Source organism: Periplaneta americana, chromosome 3 (assembly GCF_040183065.1).
Source record: "Periplaneta americana isolate PAMFEO1 chromosome 3, P.americana_PAMFEO1_priV1, whole genome shotgun sequence".
Classification (NCBI taxonomy): Eukaryota; Metazoa; Arthropoda; class Insecta; order Blattodea; family Blattidae; genus Periplaneta; species Periplaneta americana.
Window position 1 is genome coordinate 51,794,589 of NC_091119.1, and position 27,721 is coordinate 51,822,309.

General features: G+C 35.6%; 1 protein-coding gene across 1 annotated transcript in view; it reads left to right on the forward strand.

Moving 5' to 3' along the window:
• The window catches only part of LOC138696022 (DNA polymerase alpha catalytic subunit-like), a 110,631-nt gene that overhangs the window by 53,480 nt on the left and 29,430 nt on the right, over positions 1-27,721 (forward strand). Inside the window, exons 13-21 of the mRNA XM_069820502.1 lie at positions 3,194-3,465; positions 5,429-5,548; positions 6,161-6,344; positions 6,727-7,076; positions 8,418-8,558; positions 10,185-10,293; positions 14,976-15,115; positions 19,571-19,776; positions 26,588-26,852. Coding sequence (XP_069676603.1) covers positions 3,194-3,465; positions 5,429-5,548; positions 6,161-6,344; positions 6,727-7,076; positions 8,418-8,558; positions 10,185-10,293; positions 14,976-15,115; positions 19,571-19,776; positions 26,588-26,852 — 1,787 coding nt within the window. The remainder of the gene's footprint in view (positions 1-3,193; positions 3,466-5,428; positions 5,549-6,160; positions 6,345-6,726; positions 7,077-8,417; positions 8,559-10,184; positions 10,294-14,975; positions 15,116-19,570; positions 19,777-26,587; positions 26,853-27,721) is intronic.

Here is a 27,721-nt window from a genome sequence, read left to right on the forward strand (position 1 = left end):
TTTTTAGTAGGTACTTCACATGTAGTATATGTTTTATTTTAATACATATAATGACCATGAAGATATTTGGATATGTCTTACAAAATTCTTGCTGAAGACCATTGTGGTAATATTCTGCCACATCTGTAGTTTGTACATTTCGAAATTTTCGTGCTTCAGCCCAGAATTCAGGTGGGGGGAGGGGAGGTTGATGTGCCAATGTAGTTTTCCAGAATATAATAATATTCAAAACATTCTCTAATAGGAGGGGCCTCTGATATTAGCTCTGCAAAAAATCTGATATCGGTACTTCTGTTGCTGGTAAATAAGAAAGAACGAAATATAAAAATTTTTAACCACTTTCGAATTTCAGGTGCTTTGTGTCTCAGCTGCTGGTTTGATATACTGTTTGTTTCCTTTAATTTTCCAGAGCAAAAACTGTCCTAAGCGAAATTTACACTCTGTAATTTTAACACTGGGAACATTATTTTGGCAGCATTGTGTGATGCTATTTCATAATATAACAAGAGCTTTGAAATGATTAACTGCTAACTACTTACCTGGGTGAAGCGGTTCCTGTGATTTCTGAAGTGAAAACCGTTCAATTTTTTTAAGGAATTTTTTTGTGGAGATGCATTTGATTGTATATGCAAGGTGTAAAAGTGCCTAAACTAACTGACCCCATTGCTGTCATGGAGGCCACACGAGGCCATATATCGTATGGAACCTACAATTTTTTTTAATTAATCATATGGGGAAATGAAAATTTTGTCTGTAAGGAGCCATACGGCATATGGGTGCCTAAGTTTTGTACGTGGAGATCTATACAGATCTTAGATCATCTCTTCCTGTTCCTACTGTACCTACTGCCTATTTTGTTTGATGTTCATAAACAAAAATTATCCACCTCTTCAGCACTGGAATCCAGAATTATATAAAATAATGGTTGAAAAACAAGAAGTGCTGCAAATATACACTCCAAGATTCATCGAGACAAGTGTGCATCTATGGTGGTGCTACATGGTGTATTCTTTAAATCAAACTTGTACAATTAAATTGTAAAGCAAAACAATTTCTTTACTTCTTCTTTAATATTAAAAAAAATAATTAAATGACAATTGGAGAAATAGAGAGAGGAGAGTAAAATATATTTCAAGGGAGAAAACAAGGGGTGGGGTGTATGGCCAAGAAAAAAATTACCATGACAGCACTGACCAAACCTAACCTGTTACAGACTCATGTATGTAAGGTGAATAAGCTGAGTATGAAGGAAACTACCTCAGCGCTAATTTAACTCTTATAGATGAACTATATAAAGAACTTCAAGTGTCAATATTGTCTCAAAGGTTTCTGTGTAACAAACTTCATTTAGAAATGCCCATCTGCGATTATGTTAACTGTAGAAGAAGGAAGAAATATTGTCGTCATATGAAGTTACTCAAATTTCCAATTAAGGACAAGGAAAGGCTACAAAAGTTATTTTTGATTTCACCCTTATAAATTGAACGATTTTCACTTCGGAAATCACCGTAACTACCTCAGCACTAGTTTCAGTAATTTAAGGACCAGTATAAAGTAAATTTGATTAAAGTGAGAAAGAAATTCGTAAGGGAGGCGGTCAGGAGGGATTGAGGTTGTCTACTGATTCGTTGCAAACAACTATTATAGGCTATTTCATTTGACTAACGATGATTTGTAGAGAGCAAAATACCTACAGTAGGGTAAAGAATCTAAATCAGTACGTTTGAGAACGGGTATAAAAGTGTCAGAAAAATAACAGAATTACCGTATATTGCAATTAACTCTGCATTGGCAGAGAAACCGCACAGGGTATCGTAAATCTGCTGAAAATTAGAAAATTGTGTAAAAAAATGCATTCAGAGCGAATTTTCCAGCCTGATAATATCTCGCCCACGTTATGGACATAATTCAATACCGTAAGACTGATATAAAACGAATACTAGAACAATTTGTTAACCAAAGACGATGTTCAGTAGTTATTTAACAACATACAGAGCAAATAAAAACACAAACGCATATTCTAGCAATAGTTCAGATGAAAAGAAAATGATTAGTACGACCGCTTATTCGTAAAAAGAACACTGCCAGCTGTGTAGCCTACATGAAGGAATATATCAGGTCTACGTTATGAACACGTTGAATTTAATGTGGACGAGAAACGTACTATTATTATTTATCTGCTTCCATATAGCATCATATAATACACCTGTAAAATGAAAACATATAGGCCTAGAAAAGAGGAAACATGTTTGGGGGGAGGGAGTTGTAATTCTTCCCTTTTCGGATAAATTTCAGAAGAGGGATACCTGCTTTTCCTTCATATTCAAAAATTGTAATCTTGTTCACACAAAATAAATTAGTGCCTTTTCGTGAGCATCATGATGTGCATTCAACAAACGCAGACAAATCTGCTCTTTTTAGTATTTTGTGATAATTGTTGCTAGGGAGATATTGTATACTGAAAATTAAAAACAATTAGATTTCGTACATCAAATGATGACAGATTATGTACTGAACGCAAACAACATTATATCAGCCATGTACCAAAATGTCATCTATGTGTGTTGATGAATTTGGGTAAAACAAGCTTCTGCATACTACAATTTAGCGACACATCAAAGTCTTATTGTAACATAACCTCACATTACAATGAGAAAGAAATTTGGAGGTGGCATGACGTAAAAAAGTCATCCCACAGTCGTATTACTCTATGTACTTTTCAGGTACTCTGCCATCTAGTGTTTGTTATTGCAAGCTCATTTCTCGACACTAGCGACGCATAGCGTCCGTTATTTTCCAGTTGCGTCTAAATTTAATATAAGCTTGGTCAATCTGTTTTATATATAATCTAGGGTAGTAGTTAGTTTCATTCTAAACCATAAATAGAATGTGTAAAGATTTTGGTACTTAGAAGTTTAACAATATCTTTGTGGTGGTAATGTTGATAGAAGTTTCATTCTGGTCCAGAAATAAAATGTATACTGAGTAGGGCTACTTAGAATTTTAACATAATTTTATGTTAGTAGTGCGGATAGACATTCTACACTTGTCCATAAATAAAATATAATATATTATTACCTTCAGTACTGTATCTAGAATTTTCATATAATCTTATGGTGGCAGTGTTGATAGTAATTTTATTTTTCTGTACCTGAAATTTTCACTTAATTGCTATTGTGACATGATGTTGCAGCCTTTACAAGACCATCACACATGGCCTGGCCATTTGACTTCAATGCTGCATCATCACGCTACCTCTCCACAAAGCTGGAGAAGATGGACACAGAACGAGCCCTTCTGGGCTTCTTCCTGGCCAAGCTGTACAAGCTGGACCCTGACCTGATTGTGGGTCACGATCTTCATGGCTATGGGCTGGAACTGCTTATGCATCGCATGAGTGTTAACAAGATTCCACAGTGGTCCAAGCTTGGCAGACTGCGTAGAGCCAACATACAGACGAGCAAGGTGTGTGAACTAATTGATTTCGTTTGCTGTACTGTTGGCTGTTGTTCTGTTATTATAGTGAGGATCACGTAAGTGTAGTTCCTAAAAATCTATTTTGGCCATCTCTTCAGTGTTGCCAACTAATACCAGATATTACCAAAGACAGTAAAATAACAATGCTGCATATTGAAAAATAATAAAAATAATAATAATATAGAATTAACAAAAACATTGTCTTGCTCATATTTATCACAACTCATCTTCATGTTGCGAGATATTTCCTAAATGTAATAAAATTTATGAAATAGTATATTTTTCTCCTAGACTTCTCGCACATTATGTTGGTCATTAGGATTAGTATAATCTAATATTTAAAAGCATTTTGTCTTGACATGAAATTCATTGGTTTGACTAAAGAGTTTACGATTCATGAGACCTAACCTAAAAATGTATTTACTTAAGCTTACTTACATTTTCATCAGTTTCCTATACTGCAAACCGAAATTATTGCTGCCAACATAACAGTTAGAAAATAAGTGTCAGTTTTGGTGTTTGTCAGTACCCCAAATTCAAAACAAAGTTGGTAGAAGAAAATTCAACCTGAGAGCAAGAAAATCACTACAATCCACTAGCATATATAGTAATAGGGGGAAAATGGTTAGGTTTCACCCTTAGGGTATTACATAAGCTGATCTTGACTATACATGGGGCAAGAAAGAAACTACTGCAGCGATAATTTATTTTAAATATTACTTTACTATAAAATAGCTTCAAAGGGTTTCAAATGTGGTGAAATGTATGTGGGGGGTGGGGACACCTGCTTCTTATTTTTATCGATATTTTCATGCCTCTGCACATATGCTTTCTGTCATAGAGTCCATTCTCTTCATGTATTTTCTGAGTCATATCATCTGCCCCAGATTATTGACATCAAACTGATATCAACTACCTGGTGCTCACAAAGTATATGCACACTGTATTAAGATGACGAATCACGTCACATATCATGGCGGTGTAATACATTTTGTGTTTCTCCACTAAGTTTGACACAGTCTCTGAATTGCAATCTTCTGCATCTTCTTGCTTCAAACATAATAATGGAGAGCAAAAAGTTCGCCCTTTCAAAGTAAAAGAAAACTATCCATGTGGGGAAATATTACGTCGGGGCGTGATTTATCAACAATGGATGTGATAAAACGATAGTTCGAGGAATGATGGAACTGCGGAAAAATAACGTTATTTATAGTCGCGATGCTGTTATTCCTGGCGCGACTCCTCCTCTTTGCTTACATCTTAGGAAGTCGAGGCTCTATAAAGTCTAGGTAGGTAGTATCGTTCGCCATATTTGTTCTTTCGTGCCGAGCTACCAGACGAGGGATCTATTTGCCACACGTTAAACATTATCATGTCATAGCTCCTATGATAATAAATCAAACGCACTGTAATTGAGCAAATAATTGAGTGGCAAATAACGTCCTTGTGTGCTTTCTGCGAACGCCAACGAAAGTGCCAAAATGGTGGGCAATTATATTAAGTATTTGTCCAGCCTTAGGAAATGCATAACGACTTCATAGGCGAATCACAAGACGCACATATTTAAATGTAGCCTACCTGCAACGTGATTGGCTGCCGGAAATTGGAGCGACGGGACTATATATGGGACAATTTCTGGAACTAAAAAAAGCAGACGAAAAAGACGGGAAAATGACGATAATGGGAACAATGCATCGAGGTTGCACTGTATTTGTTTGTGCATACTTCTCTGTTAGTATTGATAGGTTGTATTTAATACTGTTAATGTATAAATTCATACACTGGAGTCATTTCCTGTGTTAAATTTAAAAGGAAAACGAGATTATTTTGTATTTCTTGCACTATTGATTCAGTAACAAATAAAGCACATAGATGAGTGGATCATCACTCATGAATATGGTATAATAATTTTCTTTTTTTTGAAATATAATAAAATTTATCATGTTTGTAGGGACGCACATTCAACCTGGAGAAGAATGTGATGTGTGGCCGTCTTGTGTGTGATGTGAAGGTTTCTGCCAAAGAACTGATCCGCTCCAGGAGTTATGATTTGGGTGCACTCTGTGAGAATGTAAGACTGTTCATCAACACAATAATTAGTTGTTCAATGACTCTTTTCAATTGTAAAGACTGTACAGCTTAAGTGAAATGCTACATTTGGGATAAATGTTCTTAATTTTTGCTTTCTCATTATACGAATATACAGTGTTTGAAAATTTCTTTGTAATACACTTTTTTAACTTTCCTGATACTGGAAAAGTGGTTTTTGGCTTACTATCTGTAAGTTTGTCTACACTGCTCTCATAAATTACCCTTATTGATTGGGTGTTCATATTCAATATCTAAGACTCAGTTTGAGAGTGATGGATGCAAGACAATTTTTAGTAAAAGGTTAATCAACCTATTTTTTAAATAAAAAATGCAGTGGCTCTCAACGTCAAGAATCATCAAATGGTTACAACTGTGATACTGTATTTTCTCGAATACTGCAAATTTGTATATGTATTTTTGCTGGAGCATTAATCCATTGAAACTGAATTTACCTCACTTGACCTTATATTAAGATGTACTACTAAAAAAATTTTGCAATGGGAAAATAATGTAACAGCAAATTAGTTTTCGTTTGAAATAGAGGGAGGCTCTTTAAAAGTCTGAGTACGATGCTATATGTCTTTGTAACCAGGTATTGCACGTGAAAGAAGAAGAACGGGCTGAGGTGACCATTGATGAGGTGAAACGTCTGTATGGGGTATCACAGTCACTTCTGCAGCTCATCTCCTGCACTATGCAGGATGCTGCATACATCATCCGACTCATGTGTGAGCTCAACGTGATGCCCCTTGCTCTACAGATTACAAACATTGCTGGTATGTAGAGATCAAATCAGTGTGCTACATAAAGGTACTATCACACGTTGCTACTTTTGCTGTGCAACTTTTGTACTGCAGCTGCAAAAGTTGCGTGTCATGTTCACACTTAAGCCAAAAGTAGTGTGCTGCACGCTGATTTTCGTGCTGCACAACCCGAGGACTGCAAAAATTGCAACTGGAGGTTGCGAGTCTGTTCACACATAAGGCGCTACTTTTTCAGTAGCAGTCTAGCTGCACCGTTGTTCACAAGTCGCAGTACGAGAGTTGCGCAGTTTTTTGTACTGCATGCTGCAAAAGTAGTGACGTGTGTCCGTACCTTAACTGATTATGTAATTGGGCATCGGGCAGAGAATTTAATTTGTGATGTAATCATACGCAGGTAATGTGATGTCACGAACACTGATGGGTGGACGCTCAGAGAGAAATGAATTCCTGCTGCTGCATGCTTTCACTGAAAAAAACTTCATCGTACCTGACAAGCAGTATGGCAAGAAGCAGGTGGACGAATTCGACATGGATGAATCAGCTGTCCAGAAGAAAGGACGGAGTGGGAAGAGGAAACCAGCATACACAGGAGGTCTCGTGTTGGAGCCACGCAAGGGGTTCTATGACAAACTGATCCTGCTCATGGACTTCAACTCACTGTATCCCAGTATCATCCAGGAATACAACATCTGCTTCACCACGATCAGTCTGGGAAGTGTGACATCAAAAGGCAATGAGGATGAGGTATAGTGTAGCTCACAGAGAAAACTAGGATAAAGTTGTACCACTCTGAGGAACAATCCATTTTTATGAAGTGTCTTCTCCCCATTGGCAGAGCCGTTATCTTGTCATTATTATTCAATTTTTTTTTGACAGGAATTGATTACGAAAAATGTCACGAAGGTGATACATATTTTATTATTATTCGGCAGCTAGTATCAAGCAAATTTACGACCTAACCTCATTTAATTTATGTTGTCCTACAGGGTTACTACAAGGTTCTCATTCTAATGAAGTCTTCCTGATAGCCTCGAAGTGTTGTATGACCTTTCTGCGCTATACAAGAATATTTAATTGTACTATAGTTACTGTGCAGTAGTACTGTTGTAATTGAGGACCCTACTACAAAAAGCTAGAAAATAAAATACAATAAAATAGCGAATTGGTTCGTTGGAGAGGTGTGGGTATTATATTTTTTCTGGAGTATTTGAGGGTTATTCAGAAGTCCATGAAACATTAAAAAAATTCACCACTAATAAACTAAGCAATAAATACCAAATTTTATTATACTGAAATATTATTTATCTTTTACATATTTTACAAATGCTCAATGTGTCGATCTTTGCAGATATGGCAGATGTCTATGTGATAATCCATTTCTTCCTATATGCATATTAGCATATGGTTGACAAGAGCCACAGCAGCGGTGATACATTTTGCGAAGATCTTGAAAATTATCATGGAGTGGAAGCACAAAGACAAACCTCCACAAGAGAAAGTCACACAAGATTAAATCTGGGGACCAAGGTGGTCACTGAATTAACGTGTCATCTTGTCCCATGCGCTCTATCCACCTTTGTGGTAAATTTTGATTGAGATATCCTCGCATGCCTTTTTGGTAATGAGTTGGACAGCTGTCTTGTAGAAAGATATAATCACTACCCCTGTGTTCATTCAGCTGTGTCATCAGCCAGTTTTCCAACATGTCCATGTAAATCCGGAATTTTTCATACCATTTCTTGATACTGTAGAAAACAGGTGCTGGCTTCTGGAATTCTTTTCGAAATCATCGTTGTACAATCATAAGGGATGCTGTTCTTGAATATTTCAACACAAAATGACTGCTCACATTTACTGAATTTCATATTTGTTATTACTAAACTCTGGTGGCAAAGCGTGGCAACTGTGCATGTGGACTTTTCCTTTAAAAATCTTGGAGAGTTTCTCTCTCTGTCAGTATAAGAATTACCATCATCCATTGCATAATTCATTTATGGCGAATTTGTTTAATGTTTCACGGACTTATGAATAACCCTATATTAATTAGCATTGCACTGCATTTTTCTGTACTGAAATGTGTTACAGAATGAAATTCAAGTTGATCTTCCCAGCCCAGGATTGGAACCTGGGATCCTCCCAACAGAAATCCGCAAGTTGGTTGAGAGTAGACGTGAAGTGAAGAAGCTGATGAAAGCACCAGAGCTCTCATCAGACTTGAAAATGCAGGTGAGAACCTGATGAACATGATTCTGTTATGACTGATTTTTACTGAATTTTGCACAATGCAAAATGAATTACATTAATATAAAATAATATTAATTCTGGATACTGTTAATATTGGATACTAACACAGTTGTTATGATAGATTTTTTTTTATTCCTTACTTTTTTTTATAGATTTATAAATTCTCTCAAATTCCAATTAAAGTTTTTTACAGGAAAAAGTATAGTGTCACGAAATTGACACATACTTTTCAATTACAGTGAAACCTCTCCTTACGGACACCCCCAAGATACAGACACTCCTCATATACAGTATACACAGATTTTTATGTCCCAACTGAAAAACATATAGAAATAATGATAAATTTAACTCTCGTTTACGAACACTCTCAGACACGGACACGGATAGTTGTTTCACAGTCCTAAAGCTTGCTTTACCTCCTGACTGCGGACAGAACTTGGATTTCAAGACCTATTTTGTTACAAAAATGGAAAATTTAGTTTTGAGAACTGTGTAGAAATTCCTTAACATGAAAGAAGACAATAAGGGTCTTGTAGGCTATCCCTAGCCCAGCTAGCTAACCCTTGTTAGCTGGAAGTGGGTGGATAAACAAAGTCATAAAATTTAACCTGTCTGATGGGTCCAGGTTTCCACGATCGTGAAATTGTATTCAACACATAATAGGGTTAGCAGGATTATTCTCTTCACTTCAATCAGTTCTGTTTCGAGAGACATGGCACCTGAACATAAAGGTTAAGTTGAAAACTGTAAATTACAATACTGCATAACTGTTGACCTAGAATAAAATTTCATGGCATAGTACTGTATTTTTCTTTTTCGGACTTATCAGCTGTAGTTCAAAGTTGCATAGAATTTAGTGTAGTATACTATATTTAGAATTAAACTACAGTAATACATTTCATTTAAAGCGTGAAGGAATACATAATGCACATTATAAATTTAATGTTAGACTGGGGAAACTCTCTCCCAATAAAGGACACCTCCCAGATGCGGACAGATTGTTACGTCCCTTCCATGTCCGTAAATGAGAGGTTTCACTGTATACATTTTATATTTTCATAACAGTTCAGTTTCTTCGTTATGTTTCAAATTATATTACCACTTATAGTTTATCTTCTTGGACTGTTTTTTTGAAAGACATTCTTAAATGAAATCATTGACTATGCAATCAAATAAGATGAACTTTTATTTTCTAGATTGTATGTAACAAAGAGGTGCTTTTCACTAAGGGTAGTGGCTATACCTGAATTGGCTTGATGAGATTTGGGGAACCATTATGGAGTTTGACTAAGTTCGCAACAAAAATTAGAAATAATTCTCCATATGATAATTAATTTCTCCGAGAGAAGGATCTTTGGGGACATATTGTACAGCTGTCTTCATTTTATGCAAGAAACAAGAATAAAAAAGTTTAATCTAATTTCGAGTTCATCACAATTTGCTATTTTATTTTCTAACTTTTTGTAGTAAAGTTCTCAACTACAACAATACTACTGCACAGTAACTTTTTTACTAAATTATTATATTTAATTAAATATAGAGTTCAGTGTTCTGTATTATTTTCGAAATACTGTGAAACTCAGTTGGTGTTAAAACTGCCTGTTTCAGTATAATATTCGTCAGATGGCACTGAAGTTGACTGCCAATAGTATGTACGGTTGTCTGGGATTCTCTTTCTCTCGATTCTACGCAAAGCCACTAGCAGCACTAGTCACAGGTGTGTAGCATGTTTACATTTGAAACTTACCTTAACTTGACCTGCAGAAAGAAACCACTTCACGAAGTTTAAACCAAACCAAACATAACTTTATTTCTTTACATTCATGTAACCTCTATGTCACCTTTTCTTATAGAATTGAACTGATATTTGTAAAAGTGTTTAATATGAAATTTGGTTTAAGTTTCCTTTACATTTGTTGGTCTCTAGTCTTTCTTGCACAGAACCATTTATGCATGCGACCCTTACAGAATGAGTAATGTCAGCAATCCTACAATCATGCATCTAGTATCTCATAATTGAACAATAGATATGAGAATTCATTAATGTGTATTATGTTGCAATGAAAGCATTCAGTGAAAATAATTTTGTGAGGTTAATGTGACTAGAATTGAGGGGTTTGCCGGAAAAAGGGCATATATGTCAATATGGCGAATTGAGATACATGCAATCTAATATTTTAAAACGCTCCTGAATAAAATGTTATACACGCACGCAGCCCTGTCCTGCAGGTATGTACAGTACAATCAAAACAAAATTTCGCTACTGTAATTATTCACTACATTTTAAACTGTTTTCCCGAAGAAGAGCGTATAGGTCTATCCGGCTTTCTTCCGGCAAAGCCCTCAATTATAGTCAGTGATTAAACGACCTAAAATTCTCATTCATTTTTTTCGTATTGTTGACTACCAGTGTTGGATGAGTATGTGTAAAATGCAATTAAGATTCACTGTGAACTGATGTACAGGTGCTTCTGAAAATGAACTGCAAAATGATTTGTTATGTTTATAGCAATTAAAATTTAACTACTTTACTCGCTTTCCCTCGTTTTATAATTAAATGATCTGATTTCTTTCTGCTGAATTATAAGGGTTTTTCAAAAGTAATGGTAAAAAAATTAGGAATGAGAAGTAAAAACGAAAAGAAGCAAAAAAGTTCCAGGAAAACTTAGGTTCGCAAATTAACCATTTACGAGATAATGCCATTTTTTTTTTTTGTTACTGCTTGGGGCCGCCAGTGAACTGAGCACCTGGATATAGTTGTTGTTGTTTTCTAATGCCAGGCGTTTGACAATAAAGTCATTTGACCTCTTGCACTCCAATATTTTTCAAAAATATTATCATGACCAGCCACTGAAGCACAGATTTTGAGGTGTTCCGAATCCATTTCTTGTGGCAAGTTGTAGCCGATTTAAGTGAACACCATATTTTAACGTTTTGGTGGCTACTTCATTTACACACAACCCCCAGAATGTCTGGGGGACCACACCTGCTGTTGGTCGACGGGTCCATTGGACCTAGCTGAGAGATCTTGTTGATCACCACCAGCTTTCGCTCCTTAAGCCACTGGAGGACGATTATAGTGCCATAGCAGGTCAGCACTAGGAACAGAAAAGTAGAAGGAGAGGGAAGGAAAGGGAAATGAACCCCTAGGCCTCGAATGCTCTAATGCCGTCGGGGTCGAAGAAAGTAAGAGTTCAGTCAGAGGACTGGATAGGAAAGGGTAAAGAGGGAATTAGGTATTGAATAGAGAAAAATTATACCGAATTCAGTCATTAACTCATCAAGCTGACCAGTGCTAATTGATGAGTAGCCTCTCCCTTTAGTTCAGCTTGTAAAATTATGCTTACTAACAGCTGCACCACGGGAAGGTAGGGATGGGACATTGGGATTTGTCCAGGTTGATTCCTTAAAGCCTTCAATGGGAAGGATTAATGGCTCTTCCCTCTGTATCCGACAGATACCCTTTTGCAGCCACCTGGATATAGTAAAATACAACATTCATACTTTGTGTGTATGCTGCACTCTCCCCATCTCATTTCCTTCTAAGTGTGAGACAATAATATAAACAGACGATATGGTAACCAGTGGATAGGTAATTGAGGATCTGTACCTAGATCACTGGATTTAAATTCTTTGGATTTTTGTGTATGGGGTTACGCAAAAAGCCTAGTTTACACAATTGACATTACCACACCTGAAGAATTGCAGCATTGGATTGTAGATATCTTCCAGCAAATGAAGAATGGCCCAGAATTGGTCGAGCGCATTCTTGGGTCTTTGCGGAGAAAACTAGACAGATGCATTCAGGTGCATGGTCAGCATTTTGAACACCTGCTGTAAAATTATTCACTATCATGTTCATACTGTACTGTATCTTGTTTATCTACAAACTTTACTGTTGTTCAAACAAAAAAATTTCTTTTGTGTATGTTTAATTTGCTGGAATTAGTACTTAGTAATCAGTGGGCCCCAACCTGCACAAAATGACTATCTCATAAACAGTTAATTTGTGGATCCATGTTTACTGGAATTTGTTTGCTTCTCTTCGTTTTTACTTTGCATTCCTAAATTTTTTACCATCACTTTTGAAACATTCTGTATATGGATATGTGTGATATACGTACAGTTAACACTAAATAATGGTTTCTGTAAAATTATCTTTAGTATATCTTGGGAGTCATTGTTCACAAAGTTTGTATCATTTCCAAAGCACATAGGATGGGTGTGTTCTATCAGGATTGCCAGATGTCTCAGCTAGAAAACATGCTTGGATTTTATTTTCCATGAAAGGTGCTTCTTGTATTGAGAATTATTGTGATATAATATCGTAATATAAGTATGGAAACTTTAATAGATTTTATTTTTCCTGATATGTACACACACACACACGCATGCAAGTATATTGTGTAGCATTGACAATCATTCTAATGCCCTAATGAAATTCTAGAAACATTTTTTCCTTCTTAAAGAATTCACTAATAGACTTCTTGCTAATGTATGCTTGGATATTGTGGTCAGTTCATTAGTTCTTCTAGCCTCTACTCATTTTCTCCATTTTTAGTGACGTTACAGTGTTGTATGTGTACAGCACCATACCACCATACAGAATTCTGGTAGCAAAGTGACTGAGAACATATGTTTCTGCCTACCTATACTGTCTAAAATTATTGCACATGCTTGAAAATTGTTAATGTCTGGCAATCTGATCTACATTAAAATAGTCACCAATTTATCCACACATACCACTTGTCATAACAATGACATCCTAATTTAAATACTGTGTTGCTAGAAGGTTTGGGGACACTTTATAATTCTTATGAAATGCTGCCATGGCCTTAAATTATTAGAGAAACTAACTATGTTTTTAATTGTTGATTAACAATAGCAAAGACTAATTTTTAGTGCAGTTTCGGTATTTATATGATGACTGTTAGTCCTTATCGAGAATATATATGTTTTTCAAACAAAATGAACAGTCTTACATTTTCAGTATTTTACTAAATCTACGTATTACTCTGTGAAAAGATTTATTAAATCTACATACTTAGACTTCAACAAACAAAATTTGATAACCCAATCTCAAGGGAAAAAATGGAACTCTCTGCGTCATAATCCACAGTTAATTTCCAATTTACCACGAAAATCGTCTGTAGCTGCAATTAGATCGGCAGTCCCCTAACTGCCCATTGTGCAACTCAAATCAAGAAATGGATTCGGAACATCTCAAAATCTGTGCTTCAGTGGCTGACCATGATAATATCTTTGAAAAATATTGGAGTGCAAGGGGTCAAATGACTTTGTCAAACACCTGGCATTAGAAAACAACAACAACATTTTCAGTATTAAAGTTGAAACTGGACACTTACTTACTGGCTTTTAAGGAACCCGGAGGTTCATTGCCTTCCTCACATAAGCCCGCCATTGGTCCCTATCCTGAGCAAGATTAATCCAGTCTCTATCATCATATCCCACCTCCCTCAAATTCATTTTAATATTATCTTCCCATCTACGTCTCGGCCTCCCCAAAGGTCTTTTTCCCTCTGGCCTCCCAACTAACACTCTATATGCATTTCTGGATTCGCCCATATGTGCTACATGCCCTGCCCATCTGAAACGTTGAAAATGAATGAGTGACTTAATTAATTGGTGCACGATTCTCAACTGTTGCTGGTTGATGTAGGATGTATTACTCTTTAAATTAGTAAAGCTCAAATATTTGTAAAAAATTTCTTTGTGAATGTCTTAGCACTTTCTAAGGTTTGAAGTTTTAAAAAATGGGGACATTTTGTTATTAGTCGGTTCATCTGTGACAGCTGAATGGAGACAGTTATGAGGTTTGCACAGCTGCGTCTCCCTACCACTGTAATCCCAAGGAATACAGCTCCATTCAAGAGTTACAGATGAATCAACCAATAACAAAATGTCCCCATTTTTTTTTTTAAACTTCAAACTTTAGAAAGTGCTAGGACATTCACAAAAAAGATTTTTTTTTTTTACAAATATTTGATCTTTACGAATTTAAAGAGTAATATATCCTACATCATCCAGCAACAGTTGAGAATTATGCACTGATTACTTATTCATTCATTTTCAACTTTAATGCTGAAAATGTAAGACTGTTTATTTTGTTTGAAAAACTTATAAATTCTCGATAAGAACAACAGTCATCATATAAATACCGAAGTTGCACTAAAAGTTAGTGTTTCCTATTGTTAATCAAGAGTTAAAAACATTGTTAGTTTCTGTAATAATTTAAGTCCATGTCTGCATTTTATAAGAATTATAAGGTGTCCCTAAACTTTCTAAAAACACCATATACTTGTAGTAGGTACAGTTTTGTAAGAAAGGAAAGGAAGTTTATGCTTTGTTGTTTTTCATTTGTTTTTTTCTCGTTTTAAGCAAAAGGCAGAGAAATTTTAATGAACACGAAGGACCTCGTGGAGAAGATGAATTTTCAAGTTATTTATGGTGACACAGATTCGATCATGATCAATACAAACTGTCTGGATTACGACCAAGTCTTCAAGATAGGCCACAAGGTATGTACAATCATCTCATTAAGACTTAGATATACAACATATTTTGGAATGCGTAAATTAAACTATGATTGTAGGAGATACTTTCATCAATTAAGTGACACTTGGAAAAGTGTTGAATGTGCAAGGTAATTCGAGCAAACCATGTCATATGAACACTGTAGAGAGAAGGATTTGATTAAGTGAGGGTGACCACAAGGATCCAGAATACAGAACAGTTATGTTTTTTAAGCCAATTAATTAAAAAATACTAAATTTTGGATTTGGGATTCGCTTGATACCAAAATGTGATATTGACAAAATTACTTTTCTTGAAAATATAGATGATATTGAATGATATGAAGAGTTCGCGGGAAAAACGAATGTCACAGTTTTCTTAAGGTTGATATCATTATCTCATTCAATGGATCACTATGAAATTTAATGTTGTTCTTATGAAAAATGGTAAAAAGGAGAATTATCACCAGGAATACAGTAATCCTTTCCTTTATTTTCTATAGAAACAGCATTACATCTTGCAGTTATAGACTCGATTAGATCATTATCTAATCCTTAACAAAAATGTGACATTCATTGTTTTTCCCGCGAACTCTTCATATGTAAAGAGTTCCTATGAATTTATAATAAGATGTTTTGTATTTGAAAGACTTGGAATTTTAATTTCATCAATAGTTGGTAGGTAGACTGTGGAACTCTCGTTCCAAATAACATACCTTTGGCGTCCCACTGATTAACAGATATGTTATATTTAGAAGAGGGGAAAGGTAGGCATGGTTCATATATTTCTTGTTTTTCCTTGTTGACCTCGTCTGCTTGTGAGAGGTTTCTCTCAAACCAGATGGTTGGATCTAATACCATGGCCTTATCCATAACCCTGTCGATGGCTATGATGTCCGCGCACCTTTTGGAATCTGCTGCCGAAATGCAATGAACCTCTTCATGAACTTCCCAACCAAGGTGTCTTAGGACTTCTGCAATACTTATCCTCACTCTATGATGTCTGTTGTTCCGTAGTAGCTCGCTTTTCCTGCCGAATCCCAATACGTGACCAATAGTCGTACTGTGAACCAAGCTTGTAACATGTTTTCATCTTAATAAATAGTGTGACCAGGACTAAGGAGAGTGAGGTTCTGCTGAGACGTGAAATATGGGGTGAGGGGTAGGATAGGTCAGGCCTGATGACATCAATTGTCGACAAGTAGCCTAACAACCCCATTTCATAATGTTACATTGGAAGAGGTCCCATTAGAGACCAGGCGATGAATGTATTATCAACATGATGGTGTCTCCCTTCACTTTCCTTGTGTAGTAGCAGTTCACTTACGAAAGTATAGACTTGAGAACAATTAGTTGCTGATATTGTGAACACTGCTGTGCTTATCAACTAGACTGAGCTATGAAATGCTATGCTAGTGATTCACATCTGTGCCACAAAGTGCGTGAAGTGGAAGGAGGAATATTTGAAAATGTGCTTTCAACCTGAAATTTGCTTAGTTTCTGTTTAATACCGGTACAGTATTTTTTAATAATCTTTCCATGGATGAATATATAATAGGATGCGAAACTTACTGAGTTTCCCGTAACACATGCTAGAGGTGCTAATGTAGAAACTGATCTTGCTGCCATTTGTTGGATGGTGGAAAAATTATTACATCTAGCAACGCACCTGGTAACGAAAATGTTAAACTATCCAGAAAAATATTCCTTCCCTTCCACCCTCATCGATATTCTCAACTAACCCACTTTAAAATAAAACATTTACATTTTTATTTCTCACACCATTTTCCACTGAAAATTCTTACCGGAAGAGTAAAGAGATATCTATTTTACACTACCCAATTAAAATATAACCAAACAGAGACAGAAAATAAAGCAAAAGGTTAGATAATTGGGATTGTATTCTTTGGGTATTTAGTGTACAGCGCAATGAAAAAGTCTGCAAAAACTACTTAGATAGTTCAATTTATTATATTACTATTACTTTACAATACATTCAACAACACTATTTTTACAATGTCCATAAACATCACTGTTTAACATACACTGCTTATGCACACATTTAATATCACTTTATGTCCACTCATTAGCAAGTTTCTGATTGCCATCTTGTCTTCTCTAGCATCATCTATTCGTCTCGAATGAACGGATAAATAGAGAACTCTGGGTAATCTACCCAACACTTAGTTCTAATGTTCACCACACACGACGTCGGGTGCTGATCATCTTATTTGAACCCCCTTCCGTCAGATGGTGCTGACTGCAGTTTCGCATCCTATCATATATTCATCCATGATCTTTCTGTGTAGTTTTAATTGATTCCCATTAATTCTCTTCACAACTGGTTCTACTTTCTTAGGATTGAAATAGCTGTAGTTCCTTAAATATTCATCATCGTATGTATGTTCATGTGACAGTTTTTCTCACAATGACCTATAAACTGATTCCTAATGCGTGGGTCATGAATCATCCTGCATAGTACAACCTCTCTTTTACACTTTCCAAGGGACGAGGGGAAAAATAGTGTAAATTGAGGGAAAAGTGCAAATCCAAGGAAATGATTTTATATAAAATTACAGTAACTTACAGATTTCACTTACAGTATAAAATTACTGTACATTTTTTACTAATTATTTTTTTTAAACAAGTCTTATATTTGTGTCCTCCACCCCTCCCTACAACTGTATCAGCTTTTCTAGTTCATATGGTTTCTCGAACATAGTGTCATCTCATCATCATTATCTGCACAGAACGATGCCTTCGCTCTGTCCCCAATGCTGCAACTCTGCACTTTTTGAAACAGCATTACAATTTTCATCTGAAAATGAACTTCTGTTTCTTTAATGAATGTTCTTCTGTAATCAGAATGTTGTTATTTATAGATATGAATTCTGAAAATGATGCATTTAGCTGAAGACTTTTCCACACAATGTATGGACAGAATTGTGCAAGAACTGACAACCAGCATCATTCAATCTATGGTACTGGGATTGTCTCAAGGGGTACACATGCCTCTGATTATGTATGTAAAAATGATCACATTTATTTTATTAAACTTGTTGATGATTATTGCATTATATTATGGTTTCTTTTGCAGTATCAGCTCTTATTTTTCGTTGCTTCAATAACATTTTACGTAAATCATTACTATTATTATTGCATCTATAACTACTGTATAATAATAATAGTTTATTTTTAGAACAACATCAGTCACAGTCTCTTGTTAATTCTTATATAATTGCAATGCAGTTTGAAGATACAAATATATTTTGGGGGTACGCTAGCGAAAAAAGATTGAATACCACTGCTCTAGCACATAGTAAGGGCTCTCATTTGTTATATTAAGTCCAGATCAAAAAGTAAGAGAATAGAAATTAGTAAATTTTAGCCCTCTATGAACACCGAAGAAGAGATGAATTTCTGTCATTTATGTTGCTTTCAATAATCTCCTTTGTTAACGTTATCATCATCATGCCTTCTTTGCAAATACATCACATCTTCCTCCTTGTTCTGTAACCATTCAGAAGTGTGCAGCTGCTACTCTTATTGGTTTCTTTGATGTATTATCAGCATTATTTTTCCAGGATTTTTCTTTTATTTATTTCTCTAATTTCTCCTTAAATTGCTGTTTGACCCAGTGTAGAGTTGTATGATATATTTTATATAGACTATTGGCCTGCTATTTCATTTCCAGTAGTACCACAGTGAGTTGGGATTCATTGAAGAACTGTAGTTTGACTGAATTGAGAACTTTCCTACAATCCATGTCTTTGGAAGCAGCTGTTCTCTTTGAATAATAGTTTGAATTGCAGCTTCGGTGTCTGACAGTTTCATTATTTGATGTATATGTGGTCAATATGAAATTTGGTTGACAGCAATATTACAGCTGCTATTTCTTCATCAAAGGCTGCTCTGTGTTGCCCAATAGGTGTAGTATGAAGACTGTTTACAATAGATCCTTTCTCCTGCACAACTATCTATAATTGATTATAAAATGTATTGTCAATGTTCCTCCAAAATCCACTTACGTGTTTTTAAAAAGATTTTGCAGGAGAAAGAAAAAAAAAAAAAAAAACATTGTTATTTTTAATTCCCTTGATTTTCAAAGCTGCTTTCGGTATAATTTCAATCATTACATGATAAATGAAATTATACTGAAAGAGCTTTAAAAATCAAGGGAATTAAAAGTGACAATGCATTTTTCTTTCTCCTGCAAAATCTTTTTAAAGACACATAGCAGATTTTGGAGGTGCAGCAACCATGTAAATTTTATTCACTGACAAAATAATTTCTAAAATTTTTTAGGTGATACCTCACATCTTGCTAATAAGCCTGACATACCTGTCCTGGGGAGGCATACCGAACAAATTAAGAACACCTGCCACAAAATCAAAAGATTAAATTCTGTTTATAACTGTTTGACATTCGTCTCAACTCCTTGTTACTGAATTTGTTGCACAGATCAAATCAGAGGTGAACAAGCTGTACCGACAGGTAGAGTTGGATGTGGACGGTGTATTCAAGTACATGCTGCTGCTTAAGAAGAAGAAATATGCTGCTGTGACACTGACTCGGCTCCCCAATGGTGAGCTAGTCTCACATCACGAGCTGAAGGGCCTGGACATTGTGCGCAGAGACTGGTCACAGCTGTCTGCTGAAGCTGGCAAGTGAGTCACAGAAATTTGTTAATTTTTCTCTCAATCTGTTCTGTCGTCCTCTTGTCTAGCATTTTTATGCTGGCCATTGGATCTGAGGTTTGCAGGTTCAAATCCAGCTGAGAGCAATGAATTTAAAGTGTGATATAATCCTTAGCATGGCATTTTCCAGAAGGGAAATAAAACTTGCTGAGAGGCTGTGTTGTATATTTACAGGGCTCCAGGCAAAATTCGTTGACCATTTCTTGCCGACGTTGAATTTCATTGCTGAATAACCTCTGTAATTGAAAACAGCAAATGAAATTCTATTAATATTGCTATAGTGCTATCTAATCTATTATAATATAATCTAATGATGAGTTCATTTAATGGTGATAATATAATTTTAAAGACTTTTTTTCTCTTTAAATCTGTTCTCAGATTTCATTAGTTTATACAGTAAAATCCCTTGTATCGGGTACCGAAATAACTGGCAATACCAAAACAACGGCACTTTTGTTAGGCCAAAAAAAAAAAAAAGACATTCGTGCGAAAGGGAAGAGTCGGACGAAGATGTGAGTAATTTTCATGGATCGCACATGCCACATATTGTTCACTCTTTACATTGTTCACGTGTGAAAACATAGACAGAAAATCCCGTTATGTCCCTGAAGATTGGCAAGCTGTCACCTGGCCTTGCAAACAATTCGCAGAGACGATATCTTTAAATCTACCACTTGAACTCTCCCATTCGAAGGGGTATTGGATGAGTCTAAATAGGAAAGTGTGAAATTCCCTGTTCCTACAGCGCGTAAAAGTTTCATTCGAGTGATAGTATATATAAACAAGAAGATATTAGAGATATGTTAAAGAGGTTCAAATCATCGACCGCTACTTCATCTTCATAGTTGCGACGTTGGCTACGCTGCTCTTCACGTCACATGGCCGCTATTTAAAATTGTCATAAGGTTACAAAAACGTTTAGTATTTTTTACACTATTATCCATTACAATAAATTATGAACTGATGAATGTACATTACTGTATTCAATACTAAAAATAAACATTGTACGTATTTCAAAACTTTATTATTAAATATCTACATGAAAATTACTAAATTTCAATACGAAAAGAACTGTTTGTGCAGTACAGTATGTCTTTGCATACCCTATAAACGTATTTTCCAATTATCCAGCACAGGCTTTGTCCCACAGTTGCTGGATACGAGAAATTCTACTGTAGTAGTGATATACCTAAAATAGGAGGTTGTTAGTGGGAACTGAGTCATTTTAATGAAACCTATATCACATAGTAGGATTTGAAAACAATACATATTAACATGACAGTCAAATACTTTTATTTTGTTATGTTACTGTACTGCATGCTGTGTTCTTGATATTTCTTATAACACCTACATTATAGACATTCATTCATTCATTCATTCATTCATTCATTCATTCATTCATTCTTTCATTCATTCATTCATTCATTCATTCATAGTGTTCTGCCCAAGGGCAGGCATTTCATTGTAAACCCAGGATTCTTCAATATCTATAGAAGATATTTTCTGCCTTCCTCTTTGTCTTCACATATGATCCATATATCTTAATGTCATCTGTCGTCTGATGTCTTTTTCTGCCCCATACTCTTCTTCCATTCACCATTCCTTTCAGTGTGGTCAGTTATTTTGCAAAAAAAAAAAAATCTTCCTTAGATAGTGTTGTAAGACATCTTATTTAGTATCAGTTGGAGCTCATTTGCCAGAAGTCAGTGTAACTGAACAGATATTGACTTACATTAGTATGTATGAGGCCTTTGATGTTATTGATTAGGTGATCACATTTCCGCACTTCTTTTTTAATGTTGAATAACATTATTAATCTAGGGTCACATATTTATTTATTTATTTGTTATTGAACATAACAGGCAAAGCCCAATTACCATGTTCAAGACTGACAAACTAATTTATAAAACATAAACAAGGAAAAGGAAACATACACTTATTGAAAACTGAAACAAAATAGAAATAAGAGAAAGAAAAAAAGAGAAATTGAAATAAGGTGTGAAAATAGCTTCACATTAACTAACAATATTATTCTGTAAAATATGATAACAAATAATTCTGAATCTAGAGAAATTCATATTGAAAATATCAACATTCGGATGAGGATGTAATTTCTTGTATAACTGTAACATTTGGAAAACTGGGGAATTTTTGTGGGATTCAGTATTTGCCCTTGGTATGTAAAATAAATTTCGAAATTTTGTATTCAGCTTAGGTGCATATAATGTTCTTATAATAAAATAAACCAACACAGTCCAACTTATTGTTAATAATTGTATAAAAAAGTGTAAAGATTGACAATTTCGTCTAATTTGCAAACTAGTAAAATGGAAATGTTGAAGCATTGTAGCATAACTCTCATAAGTAGGATAATTATTATAAAGTCTGTAATATAACGATTTTAGAAATTTATTTTGAATTTTTTCTAGTAACAATATATTTGTTAGTAACTGCATACTCTAATTTAGATCGAACAATGGAATTATACAAAATTATTATAGTTTTGACTTTGAATTTACAAGAATTTCTCATAACAAAACCTAAACTTTTATAGGACACATTTATAATATTATTAATATGACTATGAAATGTAAAATTACTCCTAAATAATACACCTAAATCTTTATGTTCATTTTCTGCTGGTAAAACTGTTATTGTTGTTGTTTTCTAATGCCAGGCGTTTGACAATAAAGTCATTTGACCTCTTGCACTCCAATATTTTTCAAAGATATTATCATGACCAGCCACTGAAGCACAGATTTTGAGGTGAAAAATCAATGATTCTGTACCATTAAAGTAGTCCCCGTCCGGAGATCCGATTGGGGGACTATTTTACCTCCGGATAATTTTACCTTAATGGTACTCATTTCATATTGGAGTGAAAAATGGCAAGTTGTAGCCGATTTAAGTGAACACCATATTTTAACGTTTTGGTGGCTACTTCATTCACACACAACCCCAAGAATGTCTGGAGGACCACACCTGCTGTTGGTCGACGGGTCCATTGGACCTAGCTGGGAGATCTTGTTGATCACCAGCTTTCCCTCCTTAAGCCATTGGAGGACGATTTTAGTGCCATAGCAGGTCAGCACTAGGAACAGAAAAGTAGAAAGAGGAGGAAGGAAAGGGAAATGAACTCCTAGGCCTCGAATGCTCTAATGCCGTCAGGATCGAAGAAAGTAAGAGTTCAGTCAGAGGTCTGGATAGGAAAGGGTAAAGAGGGAATTAGGTATTGAATAGAGAAAAATTATACCAAATTCAGTCATTAACTCATCAAGCTGACTAGTGCTAATTGATGAGTAGCCCCTCCCCTGTTGCCTCTATTATATATGAAAATTTAATTATATTTTTCAAGCACCTCATCCGTTAGCCTACATGAGATGACATTCGTGATGTTCTTCATAACATTACGCAGGAAGAATTGATCCTAGTATTCAAAAGTGTATTGAAGTGTTCTATAATATAATTATAAGATTGAATTTGCATGTTTCACAATGAAACTAGGTCCCCTCACAGTGGCCAAAGGGCTGGGAAATGGTGAATATGTGTTGGGGACACTTGACAAAGGAAACACTCTAGTTTAGAAAAATAAACTGTGAACAGAAATATAATTCACAATGTGTTAAGGTAATAAAATTGTTACAAATTGCTTAAAGTGGATGAGAAAATATTTATTAGCTCCATGACACTAATTTTTTACTTCATTATTTAATATCCATTATTTTTACAGTGTTTTACTCTTAAATTGAATTTCCCACATGCTTAAACACATTCCTTACTTACGCGAACCTACGAGTCTTGTAGCTCAGTACAAATGAGGAAATGTCTTTAAACATACATGAAATTTAATAAATGGTTATCAATAAAATTATAATTTAAAAGATTATTATTGGTAAAGGGTATTCATCCCTCTTTATACGCTGTGAAGAAACAAAGGGATAATGGAAATAGAGCTACATGTGTTCTGCACTAGAATGGGATGATATAGTCAGTATCATTTTCCAACTGCCTTTTACCCTAGATCATATATGTAACAGATAACTCCTTGCTACGTTAAAATCGGCAGCACTTTGAAGAGAACAACCGCCAGGATCGCCACCCGTCCGCCGTAAACGAACACGAGATGGCAGCACAGTCGCTAATGCAATTCAAATGGGTATTATGACGTCACTCCTTATGTAACAACTAGATGCCAGCATAGTAAACCTGACAAAAGTTGTTAACCACAAAGCCTATAGCCCCGACATATCTGTTACATATATAATCTAGGCTTTTACCTCCAGGAAAGCCTCTGGTAATAGTAAATATTGAAACAAAAAGAAAGTTAAATACTGAGATTCGAATCTAGGCCTTCACACGTTTAGTCCACATCATTATCCATTAGGCTATCGTAACTCTTGATAAATAAGCTGCAACTGATGAGTGTGTGATAAAGAAGTACAGGCTTGGGTACGAGAGCCTGCATCATTTCACTAAGGTGCACACTGAAATGTTTGGATGCTGATGGAGGACATTTCCAGCAGGAGTAAGTTTAGATTAAGACCAAGCCAGATGAGACAGGCTGGTTATTCCTGCCCAACCCTGTATAATGATGTTACTATTCCAAATTTTAACTACATTAGAACCCTGATCTTAAGCGATCTCCATTGAACATTTTTTTTCCTGATTTAACATTAAAATTCCACTTTCTCAGTAATTATTACACTTGATTAATGTATTTTTATATTCAGTTTAACATTATTCTCATTGCTGTGAAGCCAGCATTTTACATTAAAAATTGTTTTTAAATGATTTTGTAAAATCTCAACTAATGCAAAAATAAATGTATTTCGATTTAACGTATTTTTTTAAGAATCAATTATTTGGCAATGCTGCTGCCTCGCTGTCACATGATTCCCCCTTCTTCACCACGTCTACATGAAGCTGTGTTCCTATTTGCTAATTCCTGCTCTTTGCAAGAACCAATCGCAAGCAGAATAACACATAGCAGAACAGGACACAAACAGTCTGCTAATTCCCACTCTTTGTGAAAACCAGTCACATTCAATAATGGATGTAGCAGCCATCCCTGACAATCGCTTCCTGTTTCTTTGTTGTGCTCGCTGAGCTGTGCGGTGTTGGTGCTTCTACCTAGGTACAGTGAAGAGATGGAATTTTTCACTGTTTCTGTATGGTAGAAAACAATGTCCATGGAAAGGAAAACACTTTCTCTTGCGGAAAAGTTAATTTTAAAAAAATCCAAATGCTAAGATATCCGAGATGGCAAGAAGACTTGATTGGCACCCAGCTTCCCCTTAAGGCTCGTCTCCACTAATAAACATTCAACAACATGTTAAATGTTAAACTGTTTACTGTTAACATCCCAACATGTTGATAGAACATGTTAATGCTAATTTCATTTAACACTTTGTCCACACTGTTAAACACTTTGCGCAGTCCACCATAAACAGTCTATGAGATTTTAATGTAGGCAGTGTCTTGTTTTCAAACCTTGGACAATGGACTCAGATGAAGATGATTTGGCTTTTGTAATTGTCTCTATAGCTTGTTACAAGGCCTTGAAAAGGAAGAAATGAGAATGTGGATGCGGCAATATCTTAGTAAAAGACACAATGCAGAAGACATTCTAAACGAGCTTAAAGTTCTTAGATTGATTTGAATTAAAAAACTTTCTGAGAATGTCAAAACACGATTTTAATAATGTAGTGCTGCAAAAAGTATTTCCTGTCAAATCAAAGGAAGGCACATAATTAAGAGCAGCCATTTCACCTCATTTAAAAAAATTACAGTGCGATTGATTGACTGTCATAGGAGCTACGACATGATAAATGTTAAAGGAACAGCTAGTATCGTGTGATTCTCTCTGAAGTTTTACGAATGTTAACAAATGTCACCAAATACGACCATTACTGATGTCAACATAGCATTAACGTTTAGCGTACCACGAGGATGCGAAAACTCTCTATTGTATTCTCGAGAACAATTAAATAATAATTTCAGTTCTCTAAAACAGTCGGCCTTCTTTGGTTTGTTTCTGTATTATTTTGCAGCCACATCCCACAAACAAAATTTTTTCATCAGTGCGTTAATCAATTTTATTCTAACGGTATTTTCTTTCGTCCACTCCACTACTTCGAACAACTTACAGCCAACACCAAGAATCGTATAAAAATTATCAAGAGGTGCTTCTAGTTACACGCCACAAAATCGAAAGTTAGTTGCTATGGAAACTACGAACTTTGCCGAATTATACCGACATTGCACGAGGAAGTGAATTGACTTGACATGTTTTCCATTGCTGCTGGAAAACACGCCAACATGTTAAAAGTGTTAACTTCAACATACTCAGTCAACATGTTAAGTCAGTTGAGACTTTAAATGTCTATATACATGTTAAATTCAACATGTTATATTTAACATTTGTTGCTAATGTTTAATAGTGGAGACGAGGCTTTATGTTTTCCATATTTTGTGCATAATTTGCTTATTGTAGTTTGATTTAAGGTCAATTATTATTCTGTGTCTCCAGAAAAATGTTAAATAGAGATTCTCCTGTGATTTCATTGCTGCCTACGCCTGTATAATGTAGATGTTACAGTCTCCTCTTCAAGCCCTACAATTTGGTATGGATTTCATTAAAATATCGTGCTTTTCATTGGCAGCCCCTCAAGGAAGACATAAGATTATTAGTGTGGCAATCAGTCCCCAATTCCACATGTATTTAAAAACGTGGAATAAATTCTTACGCAGTCTGAATTGGTTTGTTGATCATTGTTTCTAGGTTTGTGCTGCAGCAAATCCTTTCTGACCAGGAGCCTGACGAGCGGATATTCCACATTCATGAGCACCTGGAGAGGTTAAAGCTGGACCTGGAGGAGGGGCGAGTTCCCATATCACTGCTCACCATCACGAAGCAACTCACCAAAAATCCAGAAGATTACGCAGACAAGAAGAGTTTGCCACATGTGCAGGTGGCTCTGAGACTGAATGAGCAGGGTGGCCGCAGGCTGAAACATGGAGACACTGTCGCCTACGTCATCTGTGAGGTATTTGTTTGTGATTGTATGTCAGCAATTGAGCTCCAACAATTCCAGATATATTCGACTTTCCAAGCTGCATCCTACCACTTCAGTTAAATTGTGATGACATTTTTGTGAATTTAATGAATTAATAGATAGTGATTTTAAATTACATATTTCCCCAATATTTACTACATTTTTATGTACAGTAGTGGCAAAAAAACCGGACCAACTCTTGTAGCTGATTTCAGAGCCTTGTTCACTCCAGAGCACGATAGACTGGTAACTAAGACTTTCGTGGTTCGAATCCTGCCTGGGAAGGAAACTTTTTTTTGTTCCTTATTCAAATTTATTCCCAATACTTTTCGATTGCAGCGATATTTTACTACTTAATTAACTTATTATTCCCAGAACATGAATTTTACCAGCTTATTTTCAATAGATTACTCGCGTGAATGCAGGTATGGCAATTGCGCAGTGGCTCATTTCAAGATTATTCCATTGGTCTGGTATTTTTGCCACTACTGTACATATTTCGCACTTTGATATTACATAAAAATCTGGGGCCTAGTCATCATCCTGATACACTTTGAATCCATTTTTCGCATTGCACAGCGTCAATAGTGACTGAGATGAAAAGTTGATCTACAAATTAAGTGCATTACAACTAACATCATTACTTACTTACTTATTGGCTTTTAAGGAACCTGGAGGTTCATTGCCGCCCTCACATAAGCCCGCCATTGATTCCTATCCTGACCAAGATTAATCCAGTCTCTACCATCATATCCCACCTCCCTCAAATCCATTTTAATATTATCTTCCCATCTACGTCTCGGCCTCCCCAAAGGTCTTTTTCCCGCCGGCCTCCCAACTAACATTCTATATGCATTTCT